The sequence below is a fragment of the Fukomys damarensis genome, unplaced genomic scaffold (genome assembly GCF_012274545.1).
Source record: "Fukomys damarensis isolate Sample0158 unplaced genomic scaffold, DMR_v1.0_HiC HiC_scaffold_16, whole genome shotgun sequence".
Lineage (NCBI taxonomy): Eukaryota > Metazoa > Chordata > Mammalia > Rodentia > Bathyergidae > Fukomys > Fukomys damarensis.
Genome location: NW_022900928.1, coordinates 85,956,454 through 85,984,021, shown reverse-complemented (window position 1 = coordinate 85,984,021; position 27,568 = coordinate 85,956,454). Strand labels below are relative to the sequence as shown.

Below are 27,568 nucleotides of genomic sequence, written 5' to 3'. Positions count from 1 at the left end.
GTGGACTACAGATATAGAACTGACTTCAGCCTGGCCCTGTCCTCATCTCTCTCCTTTGTGGCTGTCTGGTTCTCTGCCACCTTTCCTCTTACTGTTGCCAGCCCCCTCCCAGCTCCTATAAGCATCTCCCTATGTCTGTGCCCTGCCTTATCCTTTCTTTCCATACGCAGATCCTAGACTAGACCCCAGGAGGTTGGGAGTGGCGCCCACACTTGCTGCTTTCTGGTTTGACCTTGAGATAGTCCTGGACATGCTCTGATCTTCTGGTTTGCCCCTACGTAATGAGCCAGTTAGATCATTTATTGAAGACCACTAATTCTAATGTCACCAGGAAGCCAGGCCCTGAAAGCTCCCAATGCTGTGCAGAACTGGCAACACACGTGGGTTCATTGTGTCTCTGATGAAAGACTGTAGACGAGACACCTAGGACATCATATAGAGTATAGGTAGAGTTTTTTGCAAAATGTAAATTTTCAGAGTAAGAGAGAAAAAAATGGCAGCTGTACCAAATTAGGTCAGTGGCTACATTGATAAGATTAACTGCACTTTCAAGGAATATCCTTTCCTTCCTCTGAGGTCAAGGAGGAAGGGCTGTGTCGACCAACTTCCAAGGGAAGAAGGTTCCTATTTATTCCCTGGGTGGTTGGTTTCCATTCAGTTAGCTTGAAACTTGAGGTTTCCCAGCATGGTCTGGACTCTGGGGCCCTGGACCTCACCAGCGTGCTTAGAGAAGGTCACACTCTTTTGGGCTAAAGTTTGAATCCACAAACTGGTGTGGATCTTTTCTATAGCTAATGACTAAGAAAATGATGGAGAAAGGAAAAACATCATGTAGTCTTTGTTTCCCCTGTAGCCCCAGCCTGTTCTCTCCAGCCTGCTAATGTCTAACTTTCTGCCTAACACTGGCATCACAAACTACCTAAGATTTGCCTCAATATGCCCATGGTACTTGTGCTGGTTTTTTTTTTTTCTACTGCTAAATGAAGTTTTAAAAAATATATATACTCCTAGGTTCATTTTCCATCCTCCTGCTGATAAGGTAGATAAGGACTCTGCCTTCACCCCTTGGAGGGAAAGCAAGAAGCAGAGGCAAGACAGCCTCAGCCCCAAAGGAGCACAGTGGAACTGTTCTCTGCCACATCTGCCTAATGGGCTCTGGCAGCAAGGGACTGCGCACTCTGCAGCACTTCCCTTTGTATGAAAAGTACCTTCTCTCACATTTAGAATGGAACAGAGCTCACGCTTGTAAGAATCAAGTGTTCATTTTAGTCATGGAAAGGAAAAGGGAAGTTGACCCAAATTACAGAAACTGCTGGAGTAAAACGGTTCCATTTTTCTTCACGCTCCCTGCACTCCTTCTACCTGCTGAGTAGAGAGCTGGGTGCTGGGAGGAGTGAAGGGAGGGAGTCCTGTGGGTGCCGGCTGGTCACAGGGTATAGTCCGTGCACAGCTGCCACCACTGCTGCTCATTAGGTAGAAATGCAAGCACAGTTTTGAGAATAAGACACCTTAAAGGGCGTCCACTGGGTCTTTCTGTCCCCTGCACAAGCAGGTATTGAGAAAGTTGAAAGGGAAACACTGGTGTGACACTGATTCATAAGGAGAAACTGCTAGAAAGGAAACAGACAGGGACAGAGAAGTCAGGCATCCCAGGGACAAGAACAGGTCCCTGAGGGGAGGAGCAGGGAAGAATCCACCACCTGGTAAAGAGGTCAGAACAAATAGCCCAGGTGCAGGAATGGACTCGGCACAACCAGAAAATAGGGCAAATGTGAAAAAGTTTTGGAAAATAACAGCATGTGGCTCTACTTAAGATAAAACCCATTTTCCCCCATGTCTGAAAGCATGAAAAACGGTGTTTATTCGTCCATTTTAGGAAATGCTGAAGTAGAAAGAAGGATAAATTAAGTACTTGTGAAGTTTTTGGATGAGGTCACTGTAGGGTGATCATCTAAGGAGCTACTCACTACTACTAAATTGGAAAAGTAACAAAGCAGCCGCCAGGACTCCTGGTGCTTTGAGGCAGAGGGAGGAGCACACAGAAAGGCCTTTGAGCAGGTGGATCAGCAGGATCCAGGCATGCAAACTGGTGTGACTTGAACACAGTGACAAGAGAATGAAAGACAGAGGGGCACAGAGGAGGGAGACAGAGAAAGACAAAGAGATGAGCAGAGACAAGACCATGAAATCATGACCATGGTGTCTCACAGCCCTAACCCACCCACCCTCCCACCCAGCACTGCCTCCCTTCGCAGGGCTGTCCCAACAGTGCGCCTTAGACCGAGCAGCTGAAACGAAAACTGTATCCTCTCTGGACCCTGCAGGCCAGGAGTCCATGATCAGGTCAGCACCCCTGGTGATCCTTGGAACTTCTGGGTATGCAGCATTGCCCCCACCCATCTCTGCTGTTGTTTTCCATGGGCATGGCAAGTCACTAAGGTCCAGTTTCCCTGTTTGAAAGGACAGCAGCCACAGTGGATCAGATTCCACCCTGAGGACCTCATTCTAACCCATTGCCCTTGTATAGTCTCCACCTCCAGATAAAACCATATGCTGAGGGCCAGGGTTGTATCTCAGCAGCACAGCTCCTGCCTGGCAAGTGCAAGATCCTGAATTCGATCCCCAGTACAAAAAAAAACAAAAGGAAAACGCTGAAGCCTGGGTGTGAGAACTCCTTTTATGGAGACACAATTTCATCTTTAGAAAATAGTTAAGGAAAAATGACAAATTTGGTAAACGTCTTCTGTTGTCTTCTGTTTAGACTTCTGTTAAAACAGTGAGATGTTTGTTTACTAAAATCAGAACCAAATTACAAACCAATAGTATCTTTTAATATATGAAACTATACTTGCATTTCACAAGTACACTTCAAGTCCTGATTTTTATACATAATCAAGTCAGTGCTTCATGAGATAAAAACCACTTCAGAACGTCAAATAATGACTGGTTAAAATAGTCCAACACTGAAATTCATTATGAAAACCAGTGGTTCCCGACCTTTTGACACCAGGGATCAGTTTTGTAGAAGATAGTTTTCCCATGGATGGTGAAGAGAAATAGTTTTTTTGATTTATCAAGAAAATTACATTTATTGTGCATTTTAATTCTATTTTATCACGTTGTAATACACAATAAAATAATTATATAGCCCAACATAGTGTAGGCTCAGTGAAAGCCCTCAGTTTGCTTTCCTGATACTAGATAGTCTTATCTGGGGGTGATTGGGGTCAGTGACACTTGAAGTGTGTTGATAATGTCCATAGCACCCCATCTTGATGTGGTTGCTGTCTCTGTTTCACAAAGATAGGATGTTGGAAATGGAAGGAGGCTTTTAAGTGCTTTTGTAGCAATCTCAGGATATCCTTCCTTGCCTTTAGTCCAGAACATACAAAGATTTGAAATTGTCTTAAACATAATTTAAGCCCACAGTGATTTGCAGTCTCAAGCAGTTCATCCTCTTTTAGCACAAACAGCTAATTCACCTGGCTTATTTATAAATGATTTTCAGATCCTTTCCTTCCCAATTCTAAGGTCTGTTTTCGGCGGGGGGGAGTAATGTCAAACTCTTTAAAGCTAAGATAGCTGATCATGCACCAGATGGGAGAAAGGAGGTCCTGCCTCCTTTCAAAATCTGTGCTAATGTTTGAAACATGCCAAAAATCCTAGTGCTCACTCATTGCCCCATAATTCCAGTTTGGCTATGAATCCAGCCACTTTATCTGTAAATTTGAACATTGTCATTCTCCCCTAAAGTGACAGATGTAGAAAGTTAATTATGTCACAAGAGTAAGCAAGTTTTGCAACCCGTTTTGTGTCAGTGAAATGTGGTACCTATTTTTCTAAAAGGGTGGAGTGGCTCTCATGACTCAGACACTCTGGCCTGTAATCTATCTTTAGAGAGCCATTTCACTAGTGTCAACAAGAGAAGATATGTGTGCTCTACATCCACCTCCTCACAGAACTATGTGAACAAATATGAGTTAAGGGTGTATACCTTAATCTGGATGACAATTTCAATCACGTCCTGCCAAACATTAAGTCCAGGTGACATTTTTCAGCTAATCAGCATTTCTCTATGGATAACCAAGTTGTAGACTCACATTCAGAAGTGGCCTCTTTGATCTGAGTAGGAAACCAGGAAGCTGTCCATGTAAATACAGACACAAAATGACCAGTTTAGTTTTCCTCATATGTAATCATTCAAAGACATGAATAACTTTGCAGATGTGGTGTTGATTGACAACAAAAGTGCACGTAATATCCTCTTCATGCACATCCTCCTGAAAAATAATATCACACAAAAACAAGCACCACTGCCTTGTTGTCAATGCTAGTAGACTCATCAACCTGGATTGGGTGTCTCATTACTCCTAACAACTGTACCTCAATATCCTTCATATTTCCTCAGTATGCCTGGTTATGGTGCAAGCTGAAAGAGGAACAATGCCACATCAACTAAAAAGTCAGGACAAGTGTCTTCAGTTGCAACTCTTAACCAGCAGTAAAGGGCTTTTTAGTAATACAGTAAGCCACTAAGAATGATGCTCTCAGTGCAGACACATTTGATGAAGTGGGGACTTCAATAATTGCTTAGGTTCTTTGAGTTCATTTTTTAAAAATACTCTTGGTCTCTATGTGGTAAAGAAGCTTTGAAGATTTCATACCTTCCTTTGATAGACAATGGATATATACAAAATGAGCTTGGAGAATGTGAATCACCTTTGCAATTTTTGTTAGCATCTTCGATTCTTCTACTGTCTCATCACTGGGTCTTTCCCCCTTTCCAAAGAAGCTCTCCAGTGATATTTGTGTTTTACTCATTTTGGCTAGGATTCACTTCTGGGCTTCCAAATATGTGACTGAGACAAGTGCAGTGTAGGAAGTGGTAAATAAAATAATGGACAGGCCACATGTGAACTAGAATAAGTGTCAGATTCTGATTTAGAGCCTGCCACTAGATGCAGCTGTACATTTGAAGTTCATCAGCTCACCGGTCCCTAGAAAGCCTGGAAAATGTGCAGCTTAATTGTCACCTGCCACTCACTGATAGGGTTTTGATAGGAGTCTACAAGCAATTTATTTATTATGGTCTTTGCAGTCAAACCTCCCTGCTAATGTTCACTGTATTTGCAGCTGCTCTTGTGCTAGCATCACAGCCTCAGCTCCTCCTGTGATCATCAGACATTAGAGTTTCATAAGAAGCACACAATCTAGATCCCTCACAGGCACAGTTCACAAAACAATTTGTGCTCCTATGAGAATCTAATGCCATTGCTCCTCTGATAGAAGGTGGAGCTCAGGCAGTAATACAAGTTGTGAGGAGTGAGGGCTGGGGATTTAGTTCACTGGTGCTGCCACCTGCCTTGCAAGTGCAAGGTCCCTAGTTCAACCCCCAGTACAAACAAACAACAAAAAAAAGCTTCTGCACAGCAAGGTATGAGGAGTGGCTTTAAATACAGATGAAGCTTTGCTTGCACACTCATTTGACTGCTGCTTACCTCCTGCTGTATGGCCTGGTTCCTAACACAACAGAGACCCCTGGTGTAAACTATGCAGTGAAAAGTGTTTGCAAGTAATGCTGTTTATTGCAGACAGCTTTTTACCATCGCACAGTTCTTGAATGTGGAAAGATGCACACTACCATGTCATTGCTCAATTTCTGCCTGCCAGCCTGTATTTGTCGATGTCACCGATTCCCACAGAACTATGCCGGTGCATGAAATTAACAATCTAATACATGGGTCACAGCAAGCTTGGCAGACAAAAGACTGCAGTTATCTCCTAGAAACAGTTGGACACAATTTTAGTAGAAGTCTTGCCAAAGACAAGATCCCTGGAGATGGAAGACATGCACACTCCCTCCCTGGTGTCGTGAACCTCAGCTCTGGTGCACTGTAGCTGACATCAGGCCATCACAGACCTGTACACAACTTCTGGTGAGCAACAGTGCTCAGAAAGCTGCAGGTTGGTGTTTGGTTTGTTGTTTCATGGTCCTTTGAGACCTTGTGCAACTTGATTATAGAATGCTTTATTTGATGTGTTCCTTCAGGGCCATTACCATGAAACCACCACCCTGATGTTCATGACTAGTATCCCCTGATCCCTGGAAAGAAATGGGCTATTTGGAGTATGGTTCCCAGGAGCAGCTGGCCATTTCCCCATGGGAGACACCCTGTTGCAGAGGCTGGGCTCCCCCAAGGCAGGGCTAGGTGGAGCCGCACCCTTTTCTTGGAGTGATAGTTCTTCTTGCACACTGTGGGTTTTCTGCCAATTCCTTACATCCACAAACAGGTACAAGCAAAGTAAACTAAAGAGCATACTGGTGCCAGCTGAGCAATGCAGGGCAAGTGAGATCGAGCAGTAGGCACAAGTGGTGGCCCTGTGGGTCTGTGTAAGGATTGGCACTCTGCTCTAAGGCCATAATGTACTCTCGTGTCTCTTCTGCATCACAAAGTACTGGTGCACAGTTGAGTAGGTACAGATTGGTTGGGTAGAAGATCACACCTCTATGTTATGCATGTGTGTGCGCGCATGCACACACACACACACACACACACACACACACACACACACACACTTTGGGCTTGGAAACACACTCAGTCCTTCCTGATTTGCTGAATGCCCTCTGTTGTTGCTGATCATAATTCTGCATATAATCTGATTTTTATTCTTTTGCAGAAACTCTTTTTTTCTCCCTGAGTATTTTTAAATATGTGTGCACTTTCACTGTGACTTTAATTTGTTGGGATTTTTTTATTTTTATAGTTCCTGTACTATGCTTTGTCATTTGAGGAACCCTATGTTAAGTCCAAATTCTTATGTGTGTTCTCTCTATTCAGAGAAACCATCTTTCTTGTAGCGCATGCACACACACACACACACACACACACACACACACACACTGACTTTGGGCTTGGAAACACACTCAGTCCTTCCTGATTTGCTGAATGCCCTCTGTTGTTGCTGATCATAATTCTGCATATAATCTGATTTTTATTCTTTTGCAGAAACTCTTTTTTTCTCCCTGAGTATTTTTAAATATGTGTGCACTTTCACTGTGACTTTAATTTGTTGGGATTTTTTTATTTTTATAGTTCCTGTACTATGCTTTGTCATTTGAGGAACCCTATGTTAAGTCCAAATTCTTATGTGTGTTCTCTCTATTCAGAGAAACCATCTTTCTTGTATCCTTTCTTCTTTCCTTCCAGACTTCTTTACATGTATAGATGTGAATCTTTTTTATGTATCTTTTAATCTCATCATCTCTGTGCTGTACTGTGTGGGCATTATTCTGATCTAGACTTGATCCATTTCATTTAGCTGTGTTTAATTTGTTGTGTGCAGTTCCCATTCAGTTTTTCTTTCAGCATATATCTGTTTTGTTATATCTAGAAACACTGCTTGGTTCTGCAAGAGTATTTCGTGTGGAGGGTGTAGGTTCTTCTCCTCTATTACTTCACCTTCTGAATGGTTTGTTTATGGTTTATCATGTTTCTGCTGCAAGCTCTTCTTACTCAGAGTGGCCCTGCTTTGGGATTTCTGTGCAGGTGACACAAAAAGGGCTTTGCACATGACTTTGGTGGTGCTGTAGGACTTGTTTTCCTGGACTATAATGTGCTCATGTCGCACGGAGATTCCCATGCAGAACCCTGATTTCACAGATCCTTGACTGCTTTTTCTAAGACAGGTAGAGAGAATCTTCAAATCCTATTTTCAAAGTGGGCTGATTCATGTGTGGGTCCTGGCATTAAGAATTCTATAGTTTCGTTTTCTGTCCCCATGGAGGCCCTGGGAATCTACCCCATCCCTGTGAGGCTCTAAATCTTCAGTACCAGCTCCAGCCCCTATTCAGGCCTTGTACCCATTGTCTGCCCAGACAAAGCTGATGCTAAGAGTTCTCATTACAAATTTCTTCTTCATTTCTGGCATCTGGGTAATTTCCCCAATTTAGAGCTTTATGGATTTCCAGTTCACCATGCTGTGTCCATGTGCATTTAAATGGGAAGATATTATATATTAGCTCTGCACACTGCATTGCAGGAATTGAGACCCTCTTGTTCTCCACATCAGCTGTACACAGAAACACTGCTACAGGTCTTCCTGTGAGCTACAGCTCTGGCACATGTTCAGAGTGTGTCCCAAAGCAGGATCACAGCTAAGGTGCAAGTTTACAAGTTGATTCAGTAAGGGAGTTACTTTTAGATGTGTTGATTTTGATCTAAATTTAATGTGCATGTTTACTTATACAAGTCTTATACAAGTCTACTTGTTTGCTCTCCTGTACTTATGATATAAGATATTATCCTAACTCTTAAGCACCTTCAGTGTATCTTCCAGTGTTTCTGCATCATTCTCACATACACACATACATGTATCACACACTCATGTTCTTGTGCACATACATGCATGTATACTTTCAGACACACACATGCACACATTCTCACATGTGTATGTAAACATAGGAATCACACGTTTCTCTCTCTCTCTCTCTGTCTCCCTCTCATAATTCCAGTGCAGTGGGATAATCTGTTCACAAAACAAACACTGTATTTCACAGACGTGTGCACACAGCTTCTCCGCCCTTTGTCCTGTTCACCTTTGTTCCCTACACTATTCCCACTTTCCTTCTATGGCCTGTCTTATAGGATCTTCATTTAATGCAAGGCACATCCTCCTTTTCTGGAATCAATCTTTATTTTCAATAGACCCATTAATCCCTTTCCACACTGAAAATTTCCAGAAACTAGTACTACTTTTTACATATTTTTTTTGGAAAACAGAGACACCTACCTTGACTCTTGTCTTCAACATCACGTATGGATGTAAAAAAAATCAACCTATACATTTATTGATTCCATTAATAGCTATCTTGTCATGGGTGGTATGAGCAAAATACACAAGCTCTGCTCCTTGGATGGAAGATGGAAAGGCCCTGGCCTTACCTTTCTGAGCACATGATCCAAACAAAGAGCCAGGACTTCTGTTAATTAGCTGGCAAGATTGGGCAGCAAGTTCTGAGTGTGAAGTGGCTTCATCTGACGGGTGTGGAGCATTGGAAAAGGCACAGCACTCAGGCCAAAAGCATAGAAGGAAGGACATTTCAGGAGAGGAGAAGAAAGCAAAGGAAGAGCCCTAGGTGATGAGGTCCCCACATTATATGAAGAGGAAGGTCGTCCTAGAGCAAGCAGAGAGCTGGGCTGAACGTTTGTTTCATCCCTACCTTGGCATGGTGCAGCATCCAACAACACATTTGTCATTTCTGGCAGCAAATGTACCTTGGTTAGCTGAAAATCTCTTCTCTGGGTTCAGCAGTGCCATGTTGTTCCTTTGACCAACATGTGATCTTCGACATTATGACCTTGTATTAGTGTTTGTTATGCTCTGTATCTGGACATCCCTCCAGAGCCTCATGTACTTACAGTCAGGCTCTTGGAAGGTGATTGGATTATGGGGCATGATAGCTAAACGTGATGTTAGGAGTGGGGCCTGATTAGAAGAGGTAGGTCACTGGAGGTGTGACCTCCCTCCTAGGCTCCTGCCTTCCCTCTGCTTCCTGGCCACCATGGCGTGAGCAGCTTTTCCTCCACTTTACCCCTCTACTATGCTATCTCTTCTTTGGAACTAGCCAACCATGGACTGGAAAATGAGTCAAAACAAACCTCTCCTTTAAGTTGTGGGTGTTAGGTATTGCATCACAGCAACAAGAAAAGCAACTAAGACAGTGTTACACTGAACATTATATTTAAACCTAAGTAAAATCTATTCCAATTTATGTTTCTTTTTTATGTGTATGTACACACATGGTTCCATTTGTTTTTCTCCTCTGGAAAATTCTATCACGGTCTCTTTTCTAAGGATTTATGCTAATGTTTTACTCTTACCTACCTTGGTTTAAATCCCAGCAGTTATGTAGTTCATGTAGGACATTTTCTTATTGGATTGTAATTTCCAACTCCCGACCTCTCAGTTTTGTAAAAAATGGATGCTAAACCATCTTTTTCTCAGTTCTTTCATGCTCTCCATCTAAAGAGTATTTTCAATCCAAGCTGCCTACCAGGCAAATTCATTTTCTGAGCTTGAGCCAGAGACAATTTGTATCCATCATTACATTATAGTTGGTTTCGTGCAGTTAACAACACTGACAGCCTAATAATCACTTGGTGGCCAAAACTATTTGTTAATTTATGACTTCTGCCCAAGATGTGTCATAACTGCTACTATGGGAGTATTTCTGTCCTCCACCATAGCTAGCTAAGGTGAGACTTTCTAGAAGGAAGATGTAGAAAAGCTTGGGGAAGCAATGATCATCACACTCATACACCAAGCTTGGGAGCTGGAGAGGGGCAGAGGTCTTAATTGTTTTCTTATGTCTGATACACAGAAGAGCACCTTATATAAAACAGAGATTCTGAAAATATTTGTAGGCTTAAAAAAAATACCTGGACCCCTTTGAATTTCTACGACAGAAACTGTGTCTTGGTTCTACAAACTTCTTGCTTTTTTATCCCTCATAAGCATCTCAGAAAAGTAACTTTTTACTACTACTCCACCCATCATTCCTAGCTGGAAGGGGTGGCCTTGTTATCAACAAGGACTCTTATCCAGGTAATGATTACATTCATCTTGTGCATTTTAGTTTTTTTTACTTTCTGGAAATCAATCTTTGTGCTTGGAGGTAACTGGGGATCTGCCTGCAGCTGTGAAAAATAATACAAGACATCCTGTGAACCCTTTGGCCAAGTTCCCACAATGAAAATGTCCTGTACAACTAGAGGATGGCATCACAACTAGGGCACTGACTTTGGCTGTATTCAAACTTCTCCATTTCACATGTGTGCACATGTGTGTATGTGCATGCGTGTGTACACTAGCCTCCTGCTTTTATGCTAGAATGTCATACACACACACACACACACACACACACACACACACACACACACACTGAGCAGCAGAACCTTCCTGAGTGGGTTGGAGTGGGTCAGGTTTGGAATCAAGGCAGGGAGGATATGGTGGGAAACCCTTGCTAATCTGTGCTGTGGGCTTCCTCTTGACTTGTCCCCACAGAGCCTTTTCTGTCACAGCCCAGCCTTTGTGTCTCCTCCCTCTGCTCTCCTTCTGTCTCAATGGCTCTGCTCTGTTGGTTTTTAATTTTCCTGTTTTGTGAGTCAGTTTGATCCCAGGAGGAGGTGCAGTCCAAGTCATTCCTACATGCTACCAGTAATGGAATCGGCTGAGAAGAGGAGGGAAAGAGGAGAAACACAGGCATCATTTCTGTACATAATGTGTTTGTGTGGCTGTTTCCGGGAAGAATTTGGGTGCAAATGAAATGGTTTCCCCATGAGTCAGATCCTGTGCCTCGCTGTTTTGTCTTGAATGGTATATTGGGTTTTATAGCTGTGTTTTCTTTACTCTGACAAGTTGTCCTGCCTTCACTTGACAACCATGTCATTGTGAACCATCTGGAGCCTTTATTACTTGTGTCTAAGTTAAGTCAGCAGCAGGGTAACCAGTAGGAGCCCAGTTAATTTTCCTGGGAGCTAATGGAAAATGGTAATGTTTTGTTGCATTGAAGTATTCTTGGATATTAGCATTATCCTTCAAGAGAGCTTTTATTAGATAACAAAGCAGAGGGAAGAAGAAAAAAAGCTCTGTTGACCCTAAGTCGTTAGAAATGTTTCTGGACACAGAGGACTTGTCTTGGGCAAGATTTACCAAGTGGGTGTCATGGGTCCCTTGTTATCCTCCTAGTCCATGTGCAGTCATATTGCTTGCTTCCCCCCGAGGATATTGCAAGGGTTAGCTGGACAGATGCCTGTGGCCCCTGGCAGTGGGCCTGCTCTGGGCAGTTGTTCAATGGAGGTCCAGGCTTTGCAGGAGATGATCAGAATTTCAAGTGTGTATTTGCTGCAGTCTTTGACGGCCCTGAGTAGGAGAGTCTGTGTGAGGCATTTAGGCAGGGCATGAGAGGCCTCCATTCCTGCCCATCTTTATCACCAACAGATTTCTGTGGCCAGAGAGCAGGTTCAGAGAGCTTCCTCACCTACAAAATGAGAAAACTCAGAGATTTTCCTAGTGACTCCTAGTACTTACACCTATTCTGTGAGTGGTTAATAGTATGCCATAACTAACAATAAAATAATAAAAAAGAAAATCTTTGGAGAAAAATCATTGAATCACACTTCATATACCTACTTCAATAAACAGCAAGATCCCTTTTGTCCCAGAATTTATTTATTAAAAAATGTATTTCAATTTCTAAGCGACTGTTACTTCTATGTACATTTTTTCTAAATGACTATTAACCACATATCAAATTCTGTGATATTATCATGCAGCTCTCCCTCCAGTTGTTTTATGATGAATACACACACTCGTGCACACACACAGATCCTGTGTTATTTTAACCATCCATAAGTATACAATTCAGTGACATTAAATATAGTCACAGTGTTGTGTGGCTGTCACCACTATCCATTGATAAATTATTATTATCTTTCCCAGAAGGAAGTCTGTGTGCAATAAACTGTAAGTGTTCTTCTCCCTCCCTCCAGGTGACAATCTTAATTCTGCTTTCATCCTGTATGGTGTGCTTATTCTAGGGGCCTCATATGAGCATATCATGCAGGATTTGGCCTTCTGTGTCACCTTATTGTCTTTAGCATAATCTCTTTCTGAGGAGATTTTTGGAACAAACTGGCTGCTACTCCCTGGGATGACAAGTACAGCTCACCCTCACCTCAGAAGTTCTGGTCTCAGCAATAGTAGAGCAGTGGTCCATGGAAGAGGCTGACTGCCCCTGGGCTTGGGGAGTCTCATGCCTATATCAGGCCAGGCAGCTTCTGCCATGACTGAGATCAGGTCTACCTGAAGGCCCTCAGCATCTTCCACATTTCTCCACCCACACTCCAGATATTCAGTCTGACTTGATTTCCCCAACTCTGCTGACTCCAAATGTGTACTATCCTAAAACAGCTCTCAGTTGTTGCTGACAGAGCTAATTCTCAACTCTATCCTCTGGAGACCTTAACCAGAATGAGGATAAGATGGAGCTCTTCATTTCTAAAAATGAATCCTCTTGCTCCAGTGTCTTTTCAGAATTAAATACAGTCACCTATGGGCCCCCTTGGGTGATTTATGCCAGGATTCCCAGCATGCCAAAAACCTCAAACCCCTTGTACAGAAAGGAGACGTATTTTGTAAAACCAATGTACATCCTCCTGCATGTAAGTATATAATCTCTGGGTTCCTAATGCATTGTGAATACACATTTACATACATTGTGTAAATAGCGGTTATACTTCATTGTTTAGGAAATCATGACAAGGCAGAAAATCTATACATGTCCAATACAGAAGCAGTTTTTCAAATATTTTCTGTCTGCAGTTTGCTAAGCCATGAGTGTGGAGCTGCAGATAAGGAGCTGATTGTTCTGTCTGATGTCAGCAGCTCATAATTGTCAATGAAATTGTGATCTTCAGAGAATTCCTGAATCCTTGTTTATTTCTGAGTTGAAAGAGAATAGGGTCCGATGTAGCCTTAAAGGGAGTACAGCGTACAAACACAAAGGGGAAAAGTTCTGAGGGAAGGAGAACAGGGCTAGATACTCTTTCGGCACATGGGTGGATCCCCAGTCCCAAGAATCACTTCCTCCAAATGTGAGCTGGATCTTTAGGTAGAAGTGAGTTTACCCAGAGACAAAAATGGTACAAGGAAGCGAGGGAAATAAAGATGACCCTGGGTCTCTATTTCCCTGAACAAATGGCCACCTTGGGGTAACTGTGGTGACATTCTGGAATGTTCCAATGAAGCAACTAATAAATTCCCTAATTTTAACTTACTAAAAAATATTATTTCATGAAGTTAAAAATCCACAGCCTTTAAGAGGGGAAAGTCACAGCTACAAGTTGGAGACTAAGGAGCTGCCTTTCCAAAGCATCTCCATCAGCAGCTGGCCCCTCACCCAACATCACATCCTGTTCAGTTTCCATTGCACGGTAATGTGTCTCAGGTAAAATGTGCCTGGCTTGGTTTAAAGAGGAACCAATGTCGCTGTGACCTACAGCACATACTCGCCATGCCTGGCACTTCTGCAGAGGGCCCAGCTCTGTGTTTAGAACAGAGAACAAAGGAGGGAGCCCAGCTGTGGGGATGGAGTGGCAGAAGGGCGGGCTCCCACCTCCTGCATGGCGCACAAAGAAAGCGGAAGCTTTTTCTTTAGGAATACAAAATGAATGATTGGCAGCTGCTGCTTGTGTTGTAGTGGATCCTGGAGCTATGGTGCCTGATATTCTAACCCTAACCTTTCATTTTATGAATGAATCACTGGAGGTGTCCATGTGGTTATGGGAAAACACGGCATGGGTGATCAGAAATAAAAGCATCTTTAGTAAGACTTTGTCACCAAAGCTGTAACCAGTCCTTGGGCTACTTTATCCCTCACAACAAATGACACACAGCCATTGATGCCACCCCTCCCCCCCCCCGTGGACAGGGTGCCTGTGGGGCAGCAGTCACACTGAGCAGTTGGCCCTGCGAATGCCAGATTCAAAGGGATCAGAGAATCAGGAGCCCAGAGAGAAGAGGGCCACAGGAGAAACCCAAATATTGAAGGGCCAACAGGAAATTTCCTTCCAGCAGGAAAGGGGGCTCTCTTCCTGTCTTGGCCTCGATAGGTCTCTGGAGATGAAAGGGGAGAGAAAGTCAAAAGTACTTGACAATCAGATGGATAGGTAGTGGAAAACAAAAGGAGATTCAGGTCAAAGGTTGACTTACAAAGGGAAACCAGGTTGTATTTCTACAACTTTAAGAGGTTGGATGCTGGCTCCATATTCTTACTAGTGATTTGAAGAGGAAGGAATTTCTAAAGTCCATGTTTATTGACATTGAAATGGATGTGGTGAGCTGCAGTCTGGTGCAGACAGACTCACATAAGGACACAGTGGGAGGGGCCTGTGTGGCAAGTCCCTGTTGTGGGTTGCTGAGTACCTGGACAGGGTGTTCAGTGACCCTCCCCCCGCCAGTCAGCCCCATCCCATGAGTTTATGCCTCGGAGAGAGCTAAGAACTTGAGAGAAATTGCATCTATTTTGTATTTACTGAAGCACAAAAAGGCGAAATTTTTTATTAAAGAACAATTATTGTGAAATACATGAGTTTCATGTTTGGGACAAGGTGCTTTGAAAATCAGGGAATATGCAACATTTATGATCATGTGATCTTAGGATAACTCGCTGGAGTTACTGGATGTGAATAGACAGTGATCTTTCTCCCTCAGGTTCCGACCATTGCTCATGAGGTTTCCAGCGGCTCTCACCATACCTTCCCGGGCTGAGAGAGCTGTGTTCCAGTGAGCTCCTCTGAGCTCCTCCAGAAGGCAGTGGCAGTTCTCCAACATGGCAATGCCTAGGAATAACCTTGAGAGTTTGTAACATGGAATTCTGGGCTCCACTCCCAGGTTTTCTAATTCAGCAGAGGGATTTAATAGTTCCAGCAAGCTCCCAGGTGATGTTGATTTTAACAGGGACCATATTTGGTGCATCGTGTTCCTAGGGCTGCCACAGCCACATATCAAAGGGCCAAAGTTGGGATGTTGCAGGGTCGCGGTCTCATGAAAGCTGGAGAAAGAGGACCAGAAGCTCATTTCCATGAGTGACCATGGGAGGTATCTGCTGTCCCTGAAACAGTCAAGTCAGAAGGGAGACTGAGGACAGGTCTCCTCCACCCTAGACACATCACTGAGCAGAAATCCAAGTGAAGGTGTTTGTTAAGCAAGCAAGTGATGAAACAGGATTGGAACGATAGGCTTGGATGTCAGCATAGTGAAACTGACTTGCCAAGTCAGTTGACACATGGAAACCCACACATAAAGATAGGTGTGTTTAAAAAAAAACTCAGTGGCAGGAGGATGAGGAGAAGAGGAAGGAGGCAAAGGAAGAGAAAGGGAAAGAAGAAAGCAAGAGGAGGTGAAAGTACAGGAGGAGGAATGGAAGATGCCAAGTTGCCTGCACTTTCCATTACTCACCTTTGGTGGAGAGCCGGTTTAGACCCAGCCTGGGCATGCACAAGCCAGGGATACGTCCAGTGCACCTGCTTGGAATGGAGAACCATGTAGACATTGGCATTATTATAATTAAGTGTCAAGTGAGACTCTCCTCTCCATTCCATTAGGACACACTTACCTGAGAAGAGAACCAGGTGTTCATATACTACCTCCTTTGTCCTTGGAAGTGAGCCCAGACCACTGGACCTGTGGTGCCAAGACAGATGGAGGTGAGGTGGTAAAATGTGCTACCAAGTCTACAGAGAAGCCTGAGGCTGCTGTGGGCAGGAGCTGTGCAAGGTGTGTAGCACAGACGTTGTCCTGTGTTCATTGGCTATTGTAGTTGCCCCAATTTTGTCCATTTCCCACACTGTCCTCCAGCACCTTTGCCATTCTCTGAGGGCTGATTGCAGTGGTCAGTAACTGACCCTTCCCTCTAGGCTAGCTAATTATGGCTTCAGAGTTACTCCCATAGTGCTTTTCATTTTAGAATGGCTCTGTCAAAGATGGATCTATATAGCTGATAAAGAAAAGGTGTTTTTTCCACACCTGGCTCACAAGCGCAAGGTCCTGAGATCGATTCCTGATACTGCAAAAAAGAAAGAAAGAAGAAAGGAAGGAGGGTGGGGGAGAGGGAGGGAGAGAGTGAGAGGGAGAGGGAGAGAAAGAAAGAGAAAGAAAGAGAGAGAGAGAGAAAGAAAGAAAGTCAGAAAGAAAGAAAGAAAGAAAGAAAGAAAGAAAGAAAGAAAGAAAGAAAGAAAGAAAGAAAGAAAGAAAGAAAGAAAGAAAGAGAAAAATAAAGAAAGAAAGAAAGAAGATGGTTTAGGGCAAGAAGTCTTGCACAGGCTGGCCACCATGGAAAGAGTTTTAGACCATGTAGGTTAAAACATCAAATCCTGTGTTCCCTTTCTTGGATGTTAGGTGACTGTGGACAAATAGGTTTACAACTCTGAGGCTCAGTTTCTTAATTTGAAAGGCAAAGCAAGGAAAGTCTTCAGCAACAAGAGAAGTTGTTGTGAAAGTCAAGTTAAAGAATGTAGAAAATTGTCCTGTAAATTCTGAAGATTTACACAGAGGAAAGAGGTTTTATTTATTTTCATTTTGTCTCTCTATAAGCCTGGTCCTACAGGCAGTATATGCAGGCGAGGACAAGAAGACAGTTAATCGAGCAAGAAAGAACAAAGTGTGCTCTCAGGGAAAATGTGGAGTGAGTCAGCAGGAAGATCTGGCAAAGCAAGAAAATAGAAAGGCAGTGAAGTAGGAAGTTAGCTGCCAGGACTGATCTGAAACCCTGGCGCCTGTTTCTTCAGGCAGCCAAGTGGAGGACAAGGAATGACAAGCTTGGGAGGCAGCCAGGACAGCCGGGTGCGTGCATGTCCTTGGAAGTGAGCTGGGAGGGCATTCTCATAGACCACTTCCTTTGGATTTCTTCCTAGAAATTTAAACTGTCTCCACTGTTTCTGGAAGATGAACCTAAAACACACGCTACAGTGGTGAGAACTGGAATGTCCATACAGAGATGGGAAACAGGAGTTTTAAGATTACCCTGTTTTTGGATGCTAGGGATGTTCTTGAAGTGGCTATTGGAACACATCTTCAAAATCACAGCTGGAATTTTTACTGTGTATGTTTGTAATACATTTATTTAGATTTTGTGTTTAATCATATTGCTTTTTATGCAAATGACCTCATAGTAACTCATCACTAAGAACATCATATGTGAAGGTACAGAGGATGAAAGAAATGTTCTCTATTAAAAATGAAAATGAGTAGAGATTGGCAAAAAAATGGATGCTTCTTGTTGCTGAACAGTTGGTGTGGAAAGGAAGGCAAGAGAAGACATTTGACATATTCTGCACATTTGTAGAGGCTGCAAGGGGCTGAGGATTTAGCTCAATTGTGCTGTGGCCTGCCTCACAAGTAGAGGCTGCAAGTTCAAGAAGAAATACATCACCACTTCTACTCTCTTAAGTTTAAGAGGATTTTTGGAAGACCACTTATTCCAGGACAAGAGGAGATGAGATGTAAACTGAATTCTGAGGACGTGTCCATTATTTTTGTATTTTGAGTCCGACAATTCTATGTCATCTCTCTTTTAACCCTTGCCTAAACTGTTGCACTAAATCATAAATTTCATAAATCATGAGGAAGAAAGGTCATGCAACCAGAGTGTATGAGCCTGTTTTCCATAGCTACAGCAAAATACCAGAGGCTGGTAATTTGTAAAGAGAAGCAGCTGATTCAATCATTAGCTGCCAATCCTAGAGATCCAAGAGCAGGGTTCCAGCTTCTGCTTGTCTTGATGCAAGTGGCATCACAGTGGTGGGGGCACCTGCAGGAAATAGGATCCCACAAGAACTACACTGATCCTTTCTGAAGGCAGTGTCCCCAGAGACCTAACTGCTTGTCACCCAGCCTACCTCTTAAGGACACTGTCTCTGCTCAGTACCACCATATTAGGGACCAAGCTTCCAATGTATAAACTTCAGGGGTACACTTAAGTCATACCCAGACCAGGGGAAAACCACAGTCCTTTTAGTTTATTTCTTAATATTTGTTTTGTGTCATGTGAACTAAATATCTCTAATTTTTACCATTTCAATTTTTATCTAGAATTTAGTGTACTGTAGCAAATTCTTTCGTTTAATCTTTACAAGCGGTTTAACTTTGTGAAACTGATACCATGTAAATTTGCATAGCGCATAGAAATGTGTGCTGAATATTGTCAGTAGCGCATAGGAATGCTTGTAACCTGCATGAAGAGGAAAAGGCCACTCTGGAATGGACTGGTTCATTCTCTATTATTCAGTTCTAACACCAGAGCTTATACCATTGCCAGACCATCAGCCATGACAGTGAGGACAGAGACCATGAAGAAGAAGTTCTGGCAAGATGGTGGGATGGTGGGCCTTTGGAGGAGGTCCCAAGGAAAGACATGAATGGAAGAGAAGCTTGAGAGAATCAAGCTGATGTTTTCCTGCAATGGGGTATAACTTCTGCAGAAGCTTCATGGAGAGGGTGTGGATGTTACATGTGGCAGGGATAGTTGTAATTTCTGTCACAGTTGGGAGCCTTAAATTTGACATGTGAGGGCTTAGACTCATTGGGCACAGCTGGGCAATTGGAGCCAGCACTGAGAAGCAGTTACACTGCTGGAGTTATGCAGCTGGAGAGTGGAGAGAGGTGTGGGCAGGGGCCACACATCCTTGGCTAGATGCTTGAGAAGGAATTGCTGAAACTGAGTGGAAAAAAAATTTAGGGGCATTGATTCAACTCAGCCTTCCCTACCTTTTCCAGGATGCACCAATAAACTGCTTCGATGCTTTTATTAACCAGGGCCAGGAAGCCTTTTTGGTGTTGAATGACAGCAGCACCTATCTGAAACCTGTCTCCTTCCGGGTATACATGTCACCCTCATCTTTCTCAGTAGGTAGTGAGACAGATCTGCTCCTACCACTCAGGATGCCCCTTCCAGAACTGAGGCATCTCGTCTGTCATGCTCCCTTCTCCTCTCCAGGTGTCCACCTCTACCCACTCCCACTGTCCTTCAGAGGATGTGTTTGCAGACACCAGCAACCTGCTCATCTCTCCAGCATATTTTGCTCGCCTCATTTCCTCCACTGCCTCTGTTTCTCCAGCTGTGGAGGGAGAGAGTTTCTAGACAAGAAAGGTCATTTCTTCCTGGGAAGATATTAGCAACAGCTTAGCCCTGGTCTCCACATGAGTTATTAGGGATGTGCACATTTTCTTACCTATTCAAAGAAAGGCCTGGATGGAATCATCAGGAGCATCTGCTTCTAATTGCTGCCCAGAAAGCTCACCTAGTGATCATCTGCTCTGAACAATGGCTCTATTTCTGGGTTTCTAGGAAGTTTAGCAACTGCTTTGTTATGGAAGATCCTGGTAATGGGTGGGATTAATGGTATAAAAGGGGGTGGGTTTTTTTAAATAATGTGTCAAGACAAAGAATCAGGAACAGGCCATGTGAACTCAGCCAGGCTTAAACTATTTCTGAAAACAGAGCTTTTGTCCCACCCCTCCCCACACCAGCAAAAGGGTAATGAGTATGGTGCCTCTACTTAAATACCACTAAAATTAGGGAGTTCACCACCACAGAAGAACACACATCCTCTAGCCGGACACTACATGGAGCCCCCTGATGATTAGAGCAGTTGAGCTGACCAGGTGCCCAGCCCAAAGGGGCCATGGGCAATGGTGTCGGTGGTTTTCTCACTGCACCACATCTCAGAAGAAGTCAGCTCCAACTCTCCCCTTCCTATGGAATTCCTGCTCTTACAGTCCAGGACAGCAGAGAAGGAAGAGTATCCTAGACTCTGCACAATGCTGGTCATACAGCTCTCATGACACTGGAAACAAGGACACTTATTGTTGCTCATGGTTTAAATTTCCTTAAATTTCATCCCTATCTGACACAGGCTGAGTAATAGCAGCAGTATGGCAGTGTGTCTATTCCAGAACTGCTCCCAGCCACCTCCCCACTGTTTCTGGCTTGGCAGTTGTCCTGCTGCCAGCAAGGAAGTGGGGTCCTGGCAGGCACCCAAGCCAGGGCAGTGCTGCCAAGAGAAGTGGGTGAATTTGAGGGGCAAAGTCATGAAGGCCATTGGAACAGGGGGACTTGTTGCTCATCAGAGAGGAAAGAAAGGACTAAGAATGATTGCTTCTGACCCTAGTATTTCTCTACTGAGAGATCAGGTAAAAGGAAGGACATTCTTTAAAGGGTAAACAATGTTTTAGTTTTCAAAAGATGGACTTGGCATAAAAGTTTGAAATTTTAAAATCCACGTAGAAAGGCTCAGTACAATCACTGTTTCTAGATGGATTAAAACAATGGGCCTTCAACCAAAATAGTTGGCATGTTATGCATAATGAAATGCAAAGTATTTTGCGTATTTGTTATGGCTCCTATTATTCTGGATTTTTAATCATTAAAAATATTTTTATTAGTCTATGTTTTCAGTGCATAATGATTACATTCGTCATGGGGAGTTGATACATGTACATAATACTTCTTCATTTTTTTTTCATCCTCTTCTCCTCACCTTCCCTTTCTCCTTCTCTCTGTCTCCATCTGTTCGTCCTACTCTGGGTTTTTTAGTTGATGACCATCAACTTGAACTTGTAATTTGAGAGCTGAGCATTGCACTTTCCAAGGCTGTGTGTAGGGAGAGACAAACCATACAGCAAGTCCCTCCAGGGTTTGACTTACCTTCCCTCATGTTCCATTTTCCTGCCTGGGACGCTGGGGTGATAACCTCTCCCTCATAGATGCAGGGTATGCTAAGGAGTGGGCCAGAGCCTGCCCCACTGTGGCTGCCTCCTTATGACTGGAGCAGTGTTTGCCCACCCAGCACCTTCCGGCAGCCACCTCGGGCCCCATGCTTCTGCTTCAGAAATCTCAGGGGTCCTAGAAGCAAAAGATTGTTGGGACTTGAGTGCTGCTATTTTCTTTTACATCTGGGCCCATTTTCACCAAATAATTCCAAGTCCACTATGAGTCCCTAAAAGAAATAACTCAGTGGTCCAGACCAGGGGTCTCCAAACCCCAGACAAAGGACTGGTCACTGGCCTGTGGCCTGCTAGGAACCAGTCCACACAGCAGATATATGGCAGGTGGGTAGGCAACAGAAGCTTCATCTGTATTTCTAGTCACTCTCCATTACAATCATCACCACCTATGATCCACTTCCTGTCACACCAGCCAGACATTAGATTCTCATAGGAACTCAAACCCTACTATGAACTGTGCATGTGAGGGACCTAGGTTGCTTCTTCTGTATTAGAATCTAAACGTGAAACCACCACCACCTCTTCCATCCCACCACCATCCTACATCGCCACCACCATCCCTCCTCAACCCCTCAAACCCATTCTCACCTACGCTTCCCACCCCATGGAAAAAATCATCTTCCTCAAAACTGATTCCTGGCACCAAACAGTTGGGGACCACTGGTCCGGACTAGGAAGAGATTGAGGGGTTAGAAAATCTGACCTGGTTCCTTTTGCAATCTTATGTCCCTCATGGACACACCAAGTGCATTACCCTGTTCAATATACTCTGCGGTAGATATATCCTCCTTCACCGCACTAACTTTAGAAAGACAGTTTCACGTGCTACCCCAAGAGGTCAGCCACATATACTGACCTTCATAGCTTCACAGGAGGAACAATGGAGTGAAATAATGCCTCATTCCCATCCTGCAGAATAACCTATTGCATCCCGTATGATGAGGAGGGCTTCTCTCCAGAAGGCTTAGTGAGAACAGAGACCATTATTGTTCCCTGGGATGTCATATACTGCCAACTCTATTTATTGCATTTATAGATTGGGGAATAATCTCCCATCTCAAAAGATCAAGAAAGGGATCATGATTCTAGGAGTTTTCAGAGTCTATTTTGGTTTTTCGTTCCCTCCAGTTTGAAAGCCAGCTACTTCTAATTCCCGTCTTGTGGTGAGTTCTTGTTGACCATTCTCCCAGCAGCCAGAAGGTACACATCACAGTGTGCACAGGGGCAAGAACTTGCCCAGCGGAGCACATCTTAACTCCAGGATTGCAATTCCTTGAAGACGCATGGTGAAAACTCTCAGCACCCTGACCATAAGTGGCAGTAACTCCAGCAGAGCACTGCCTGGCAATCTCCGGGGACCACAGTGTCCTCATTAGTTTTGTGCCATATTTAGATAGCCTGGAAATCTGTGCCCCTAACTTAACCATAAGTAGCAATGGAGATGACATCAACCTTCTGGCTGCCCGATAAACCATTGCAAGTGATAAAAATAAAATAAACAGTATATGCAAATTGACATTCTGAGTCAATAAATGCCTTTGCCCCTAGGTTTCCAGATTCGCTGCTTTTTTGCCCACTGATTTTTGTTAACATTCAGTAATTGGAAAAGAAATAGTCATATCCATGTCTCAATGCTTGCTTTTCCCTTATCTATTTCAGATATATCAACACTCCTACACTGGATATTACGTTCTGAGCAAAATTCCTCATGGGTAAGATGGTTTTTCATTTTCTTTTAATTAGAACTCTGTGGAACACAGTGAAGCATAGAACACTGACCACTCGCTCAGCCCTCAGGGCAGGAACAGGGCATCTTGACTTCTACAGGGATGGGTTCTGGTCTTGCCAGAGCCAGTGTGACTCATCACTAGACAACAAAGGGTGGCAGGACCACCGGAGTCCACCAACTGGCCCATTAGTGAAGGCCTCTCCTCCAGAACTGCTCTGTCTCAGCCCCAGTACCTTCATGACTATAAAAGGCAAGTTCCTCTATGTCTCCTCAGCTGGGGATGGGCTATCTTGAGAAGTGTCGCTTGGCCATGCCTTCCCAGGAGCCTCCTGGTCACATCCTCACTCACAAAAGGGAAGCCTGTCACTGTATCAGATGTCACTTATAATGTCTTGCATGTGTTTGTTGTATTGAGTGATCTACTGTTATGACATATTTAGCTGTGCCTTGGGAGATGGATCTGGTGATGGAGACAAATAGCCAGCCCTGTCCTGAACCCCAGAGGGGTCTGAATTTATGGTCTGGATTGAGCCACCCAGCTTCCTGATGCCTTTTGAACTTGGATTGCACTGCTTAGCTCAGCTGGTTTCTTGCAAAGGCATGGCTGGGACCCAAAAGTATCTGGGAGAGGAGAGCTGAGTATGGGGCTCTTTTAGGGTTCATTGTGGTCACTGGGCCCACACAGCATTTCCACGCATGGCCAGGGACCTCCCCCTTCCATCTCCAGGCCCTGGCCGAGTCAGACCCTATATATAAACCAGATACACAACCAGGAAAATCCAGCAGGGTGGCTTTTCATTGTTTTCATTTTTATCTTTCTCTCCCCACTCCTCTTTCTTCTTCCTTGCCCCCACCTCTGCCTTACCTTCCCAGTTGTCTTGTTTCCTGGACTCCTAGTTCTCCACCCTGCCTTTCTCTTTCATATCTTCATCACACTTTGGAAAGATTAGGCAGCATTCAGAAAGGAACTGAATCATGCTGCTGGCTGTTTCTCCTGTGAATATTCAGGCTGAGGCATTCTAATTTTCCCAAGCTAATTTAAACAAACAGTAGGAGTTGCTAAAAAGTATTGTTCCAGAGGAGAGTATTAATCACAGTGTGAATGTTTACAATTGCTGCTTTCTGTTTTCCACTAAGCTCAGGTAGAATTTGAGCATGTCCTTGGAAAACAAACATGGATAAAATCATTTCATTTGACTTCCAGCACAGGAAACATAAATACTTGCAAATTTTCAGTAAAGTGTGATTGTTTGTTGGCCTTACTGTATTCTAAAAATTAAGCCAAATAAGCTGAAGATAGCCTGCCCTGTTGAAAGTAAGATATCCATAGAAGTCTTTCATTAAGAGCCTATTTCAAGCAGAAACACAAATGTTCTTCAGGAAAGAGGAATTATTCTATTCCTTTTCAGGCAGATAGCATCTTCAAAGGTCATGACAGGAAAGAATATGAGATTTTGCCTGGAGATTTATCTACCCCTTCTGGGAACAATAGAATTTGTTGAAGACAATGGATATTTCATTCCATTTTACACAAATTTGCTCAATACAACATTCTAAAAGCAGATTATACCTGACATATTGTACTAATAGTGTCCTGCACCCATCAGATTTGGGAGCCACCAACCCTAGAACATGGCAGGTGAGTCGCCAAACACACTAGGAAACTAAGGGCAAGAGTGGTGGGGAGGCATGGTTTCTGGTCCCATTCCCTGAACCCTTGCAATAATATCCTTCAGAGATGACACCACCATGAATGCCAGCTTCTGGCATTTTTAGAATATTTATAGTAATAGTGATCACCAGCATTCCCTGACTGTGTTTGGTGACTATTTTCTCACCCTCAACAACCCTGCAACAAAAGTGTCAATTTGTCACTCTGAGTAGGGCCTCAGAGAGGCAGCATCACCTGCCCAGCATACTCCTGCCAGCATTTAGAAGAGCTGGGATCTCAGCACAGTGCTGGCTGACTCCGAGCCCCACGCTATTAAAGTAACCTCTTTGGATAAAGACAGAGTACAAAGAAGCTTAGCAAGGCAAAGAATAAACATTATAGTTGTGAAGGTTGGATTTTTAGTGAAGAGCTAATTTATATCTTTCCCAAGCTTTCTTATAAGACTGGAAGATGTAGTAAATTCTTAGTACATGTATAGCCTCTGGTGGCTGTTGAGGTCACTGTCACCCTATTGCCACATAAATGAACATAGCTCTGCCAAAATGATTCTGCCTGACCTGCTAGCTCTTCTTCTTTGTCATAAGATCCTTGATGGGAAGGACATTCATTAATTTATTAATTTCAAATGTTGTCAAAATCTTATTAGTATTAATGAGACTATGGATATCTGAACTGAACCATCCTGCTGCCTGGGGCTTTGGCAGCTAGAGCCTGAGGGAAGGTTTCTTTCCCTCCCAGGGGAGCAGCACACCTGCCCCTCCAGGTGGCAAGCAGGAGCCCAGCCCAGGGGCTCACCACTTACACTACAAGTAGGTCCGAGACAGAGAGGAAAGCTTGCTTGTCTTGTAAAAATAAAAATATCTCTAGTAAAATACTTAAACTTACATTATTCATATACAAAACAACGATTTTTTTCTTGATGATTCTAAAGACAGAGTCTGTACCTTTCTGCAAAGGCTCACCTTTTCTTCCTTCATCCCTGCATCCAAGCCAGAAGCCATTCCATCTCCATCTGAGATTATCTGTCATTATGACTTGAATTTTTTCTTAGCCTCAAGTTTTCCAACCAGTTATAGTGAAGGGTCAAGTTGATCTCTCTATGTCCTCGAATTTCTGGTTCCCTTCCTTTTTCAAACAGCAGAAGAGAGCACTTGTTTACTTGTCTGCTGTACTGGGAATTCAACCCAGGATCCTTACACTGAGTTACATTCCCAGACCCTTTTTATCTTTTGAGATGGGTTCTCTCTAAGTCACTGAGTCACCCAGGCTGGGCTCAAACTTGTGGTCCATCTGCCTTACTCTCCTAGAATGTTATCAGTCTCTCATGTACTGCTCTGTCCTGTGCAGAGAGTAAAATGCATGCTAAAAATAATTGATTTTAATTCTAAATAGATTTGCATAAAAGACACATATCCTGTGAGGATATAATCCTTATTGGTCCCTGGAGCTGGAGCCAGGCTAAATTCATTTTGCATGTAATGGCTGAAGCTACAGCACAGTCCCTGAACAACTAAACATAGACAACGAAATTTCCATTTATTGAATGATCAAGTACCTAGGTTTAGGTTGGTTTGACTTTCACAAACCAAATTTTCAAGTACTGTATTTTTTTTTACTTTATTAAAGTACTGAGTTTATTTCAAGTATATATTTTTGTCTCCCTTGCCACTTCTGAATCTCCCCACCACTACTACTGTGGTATCCTATCGTAGCATCCCAACATACTTAAGCCCAAGCAGAGGGCAACTTCTGTCTTTAAAATCTAGCCAGTCATTTTGGATGGCACATTCTTGGCCTTGGAACCTGGATGACATTTAGCAAACATGGCAAAGAAAGTTCTCATTTTGCACTATTAAGAGGACAGCCAGATATCAGCAGTTACAGGGGTGAAATAAGGTGGAAAATTTTAAGAAACTCTAAGCTATTTTCTTAAAGATGCTTCCTCCACTGCCACAGCTCTTGGGTGGCCTCCTGGTCATCACCCAGAAGCAATTCTCCACATAATGGATGAATCCAGCTCCGGCTTTAGGGAGAGAACCACCTTGTTCTATACTTTTTTGCCATTTTCTTTTAATGTTCTCTACAGAATTAGGTCCCTTGGGACTGTAGGAGGGTTTTGTGGGGTTTTTTTGCCTTTTTTTCTTTTTTTTTTAAGATTCTTGACCTTTTGATCTCAGTGTTAGTTCTCTTCTGTCTTTCCTATTTGGGTTTGATTTTTGTGTATTTGGTGAAAGGAACCGGCGCCTGCCAAAGATCACTCCGCACACCGACAGAGCTCGTATGAGGGCTTTTATTAAAGAGCTGGATGGCACAGTGGCCTGCTGTGCAGAAAGAGAACAAAGGAGAGAGAGGAGGAGTGGGAAAGGGGCTTGGTTAGATAGTGGGTGACTGGTGTAGGCGGGTCAGGGATTGTGTCAGCTGTACAGGCAGCCACTCAGTGGCCACTCCTGGACATTCATCATGACCCGTGATGCTTGAAGTAGGGGATGGGAACGTTAAGGTGAGGAAGGAAGTTATTTATCAGAATGGCGGCAGCCATTTCAAGGCACTTATCTTACATTTGGGGCTGACCTATCTCATATACATTTCTTCACTGGCACTTTTTCTTCAGTCTTCGCATCAAAATCATAATGTTTTTCAGCAGCAATGTTTACTTTTTCTGTGGAATTTTGTTACCACTTGCAGGGCAGATCATTTTTCAAATATACTTGGTTTTATGTCTTCCTCCTCTTCCTCTTTGGGCCCTGGCTCTTCTTCCATATCTGCTAAGTGCCATACAGTTAAACACACAGGCCTGGGAAGCTCTTCAACTCCAGGCCATG

At 43.5% G+C, this 27,568-nt stretch overlaps 1 protein-coding gene across 8 annotated transcripts in view; it reads left to right on the top strand.

Moving 5' to 3' along the window:
* The window catches only part of Dpp6 (dipeptidyl peptidase like 6), an 851,974-nt gene that overhangs the window by 664,145 nt on the left and 160,261 nt on the right, over nucleotides 1–27,568 (top strand). For all 8 annotated transcript variants that reach the window (XM_033764445.1, XM_033764449.1, XM_033764448.1 and 5 more), the window contains one exon: nucleotides 23,005–23,057. In XM_033764445.1, coding sequence (XP_033620336.1) covers nucleotides 23,005–23,057 — 53 coding nt within the window. The remainder of the gene's footprint in view (nucleotides 1–23,004; nucleotides 23,058–27,568) is intronic.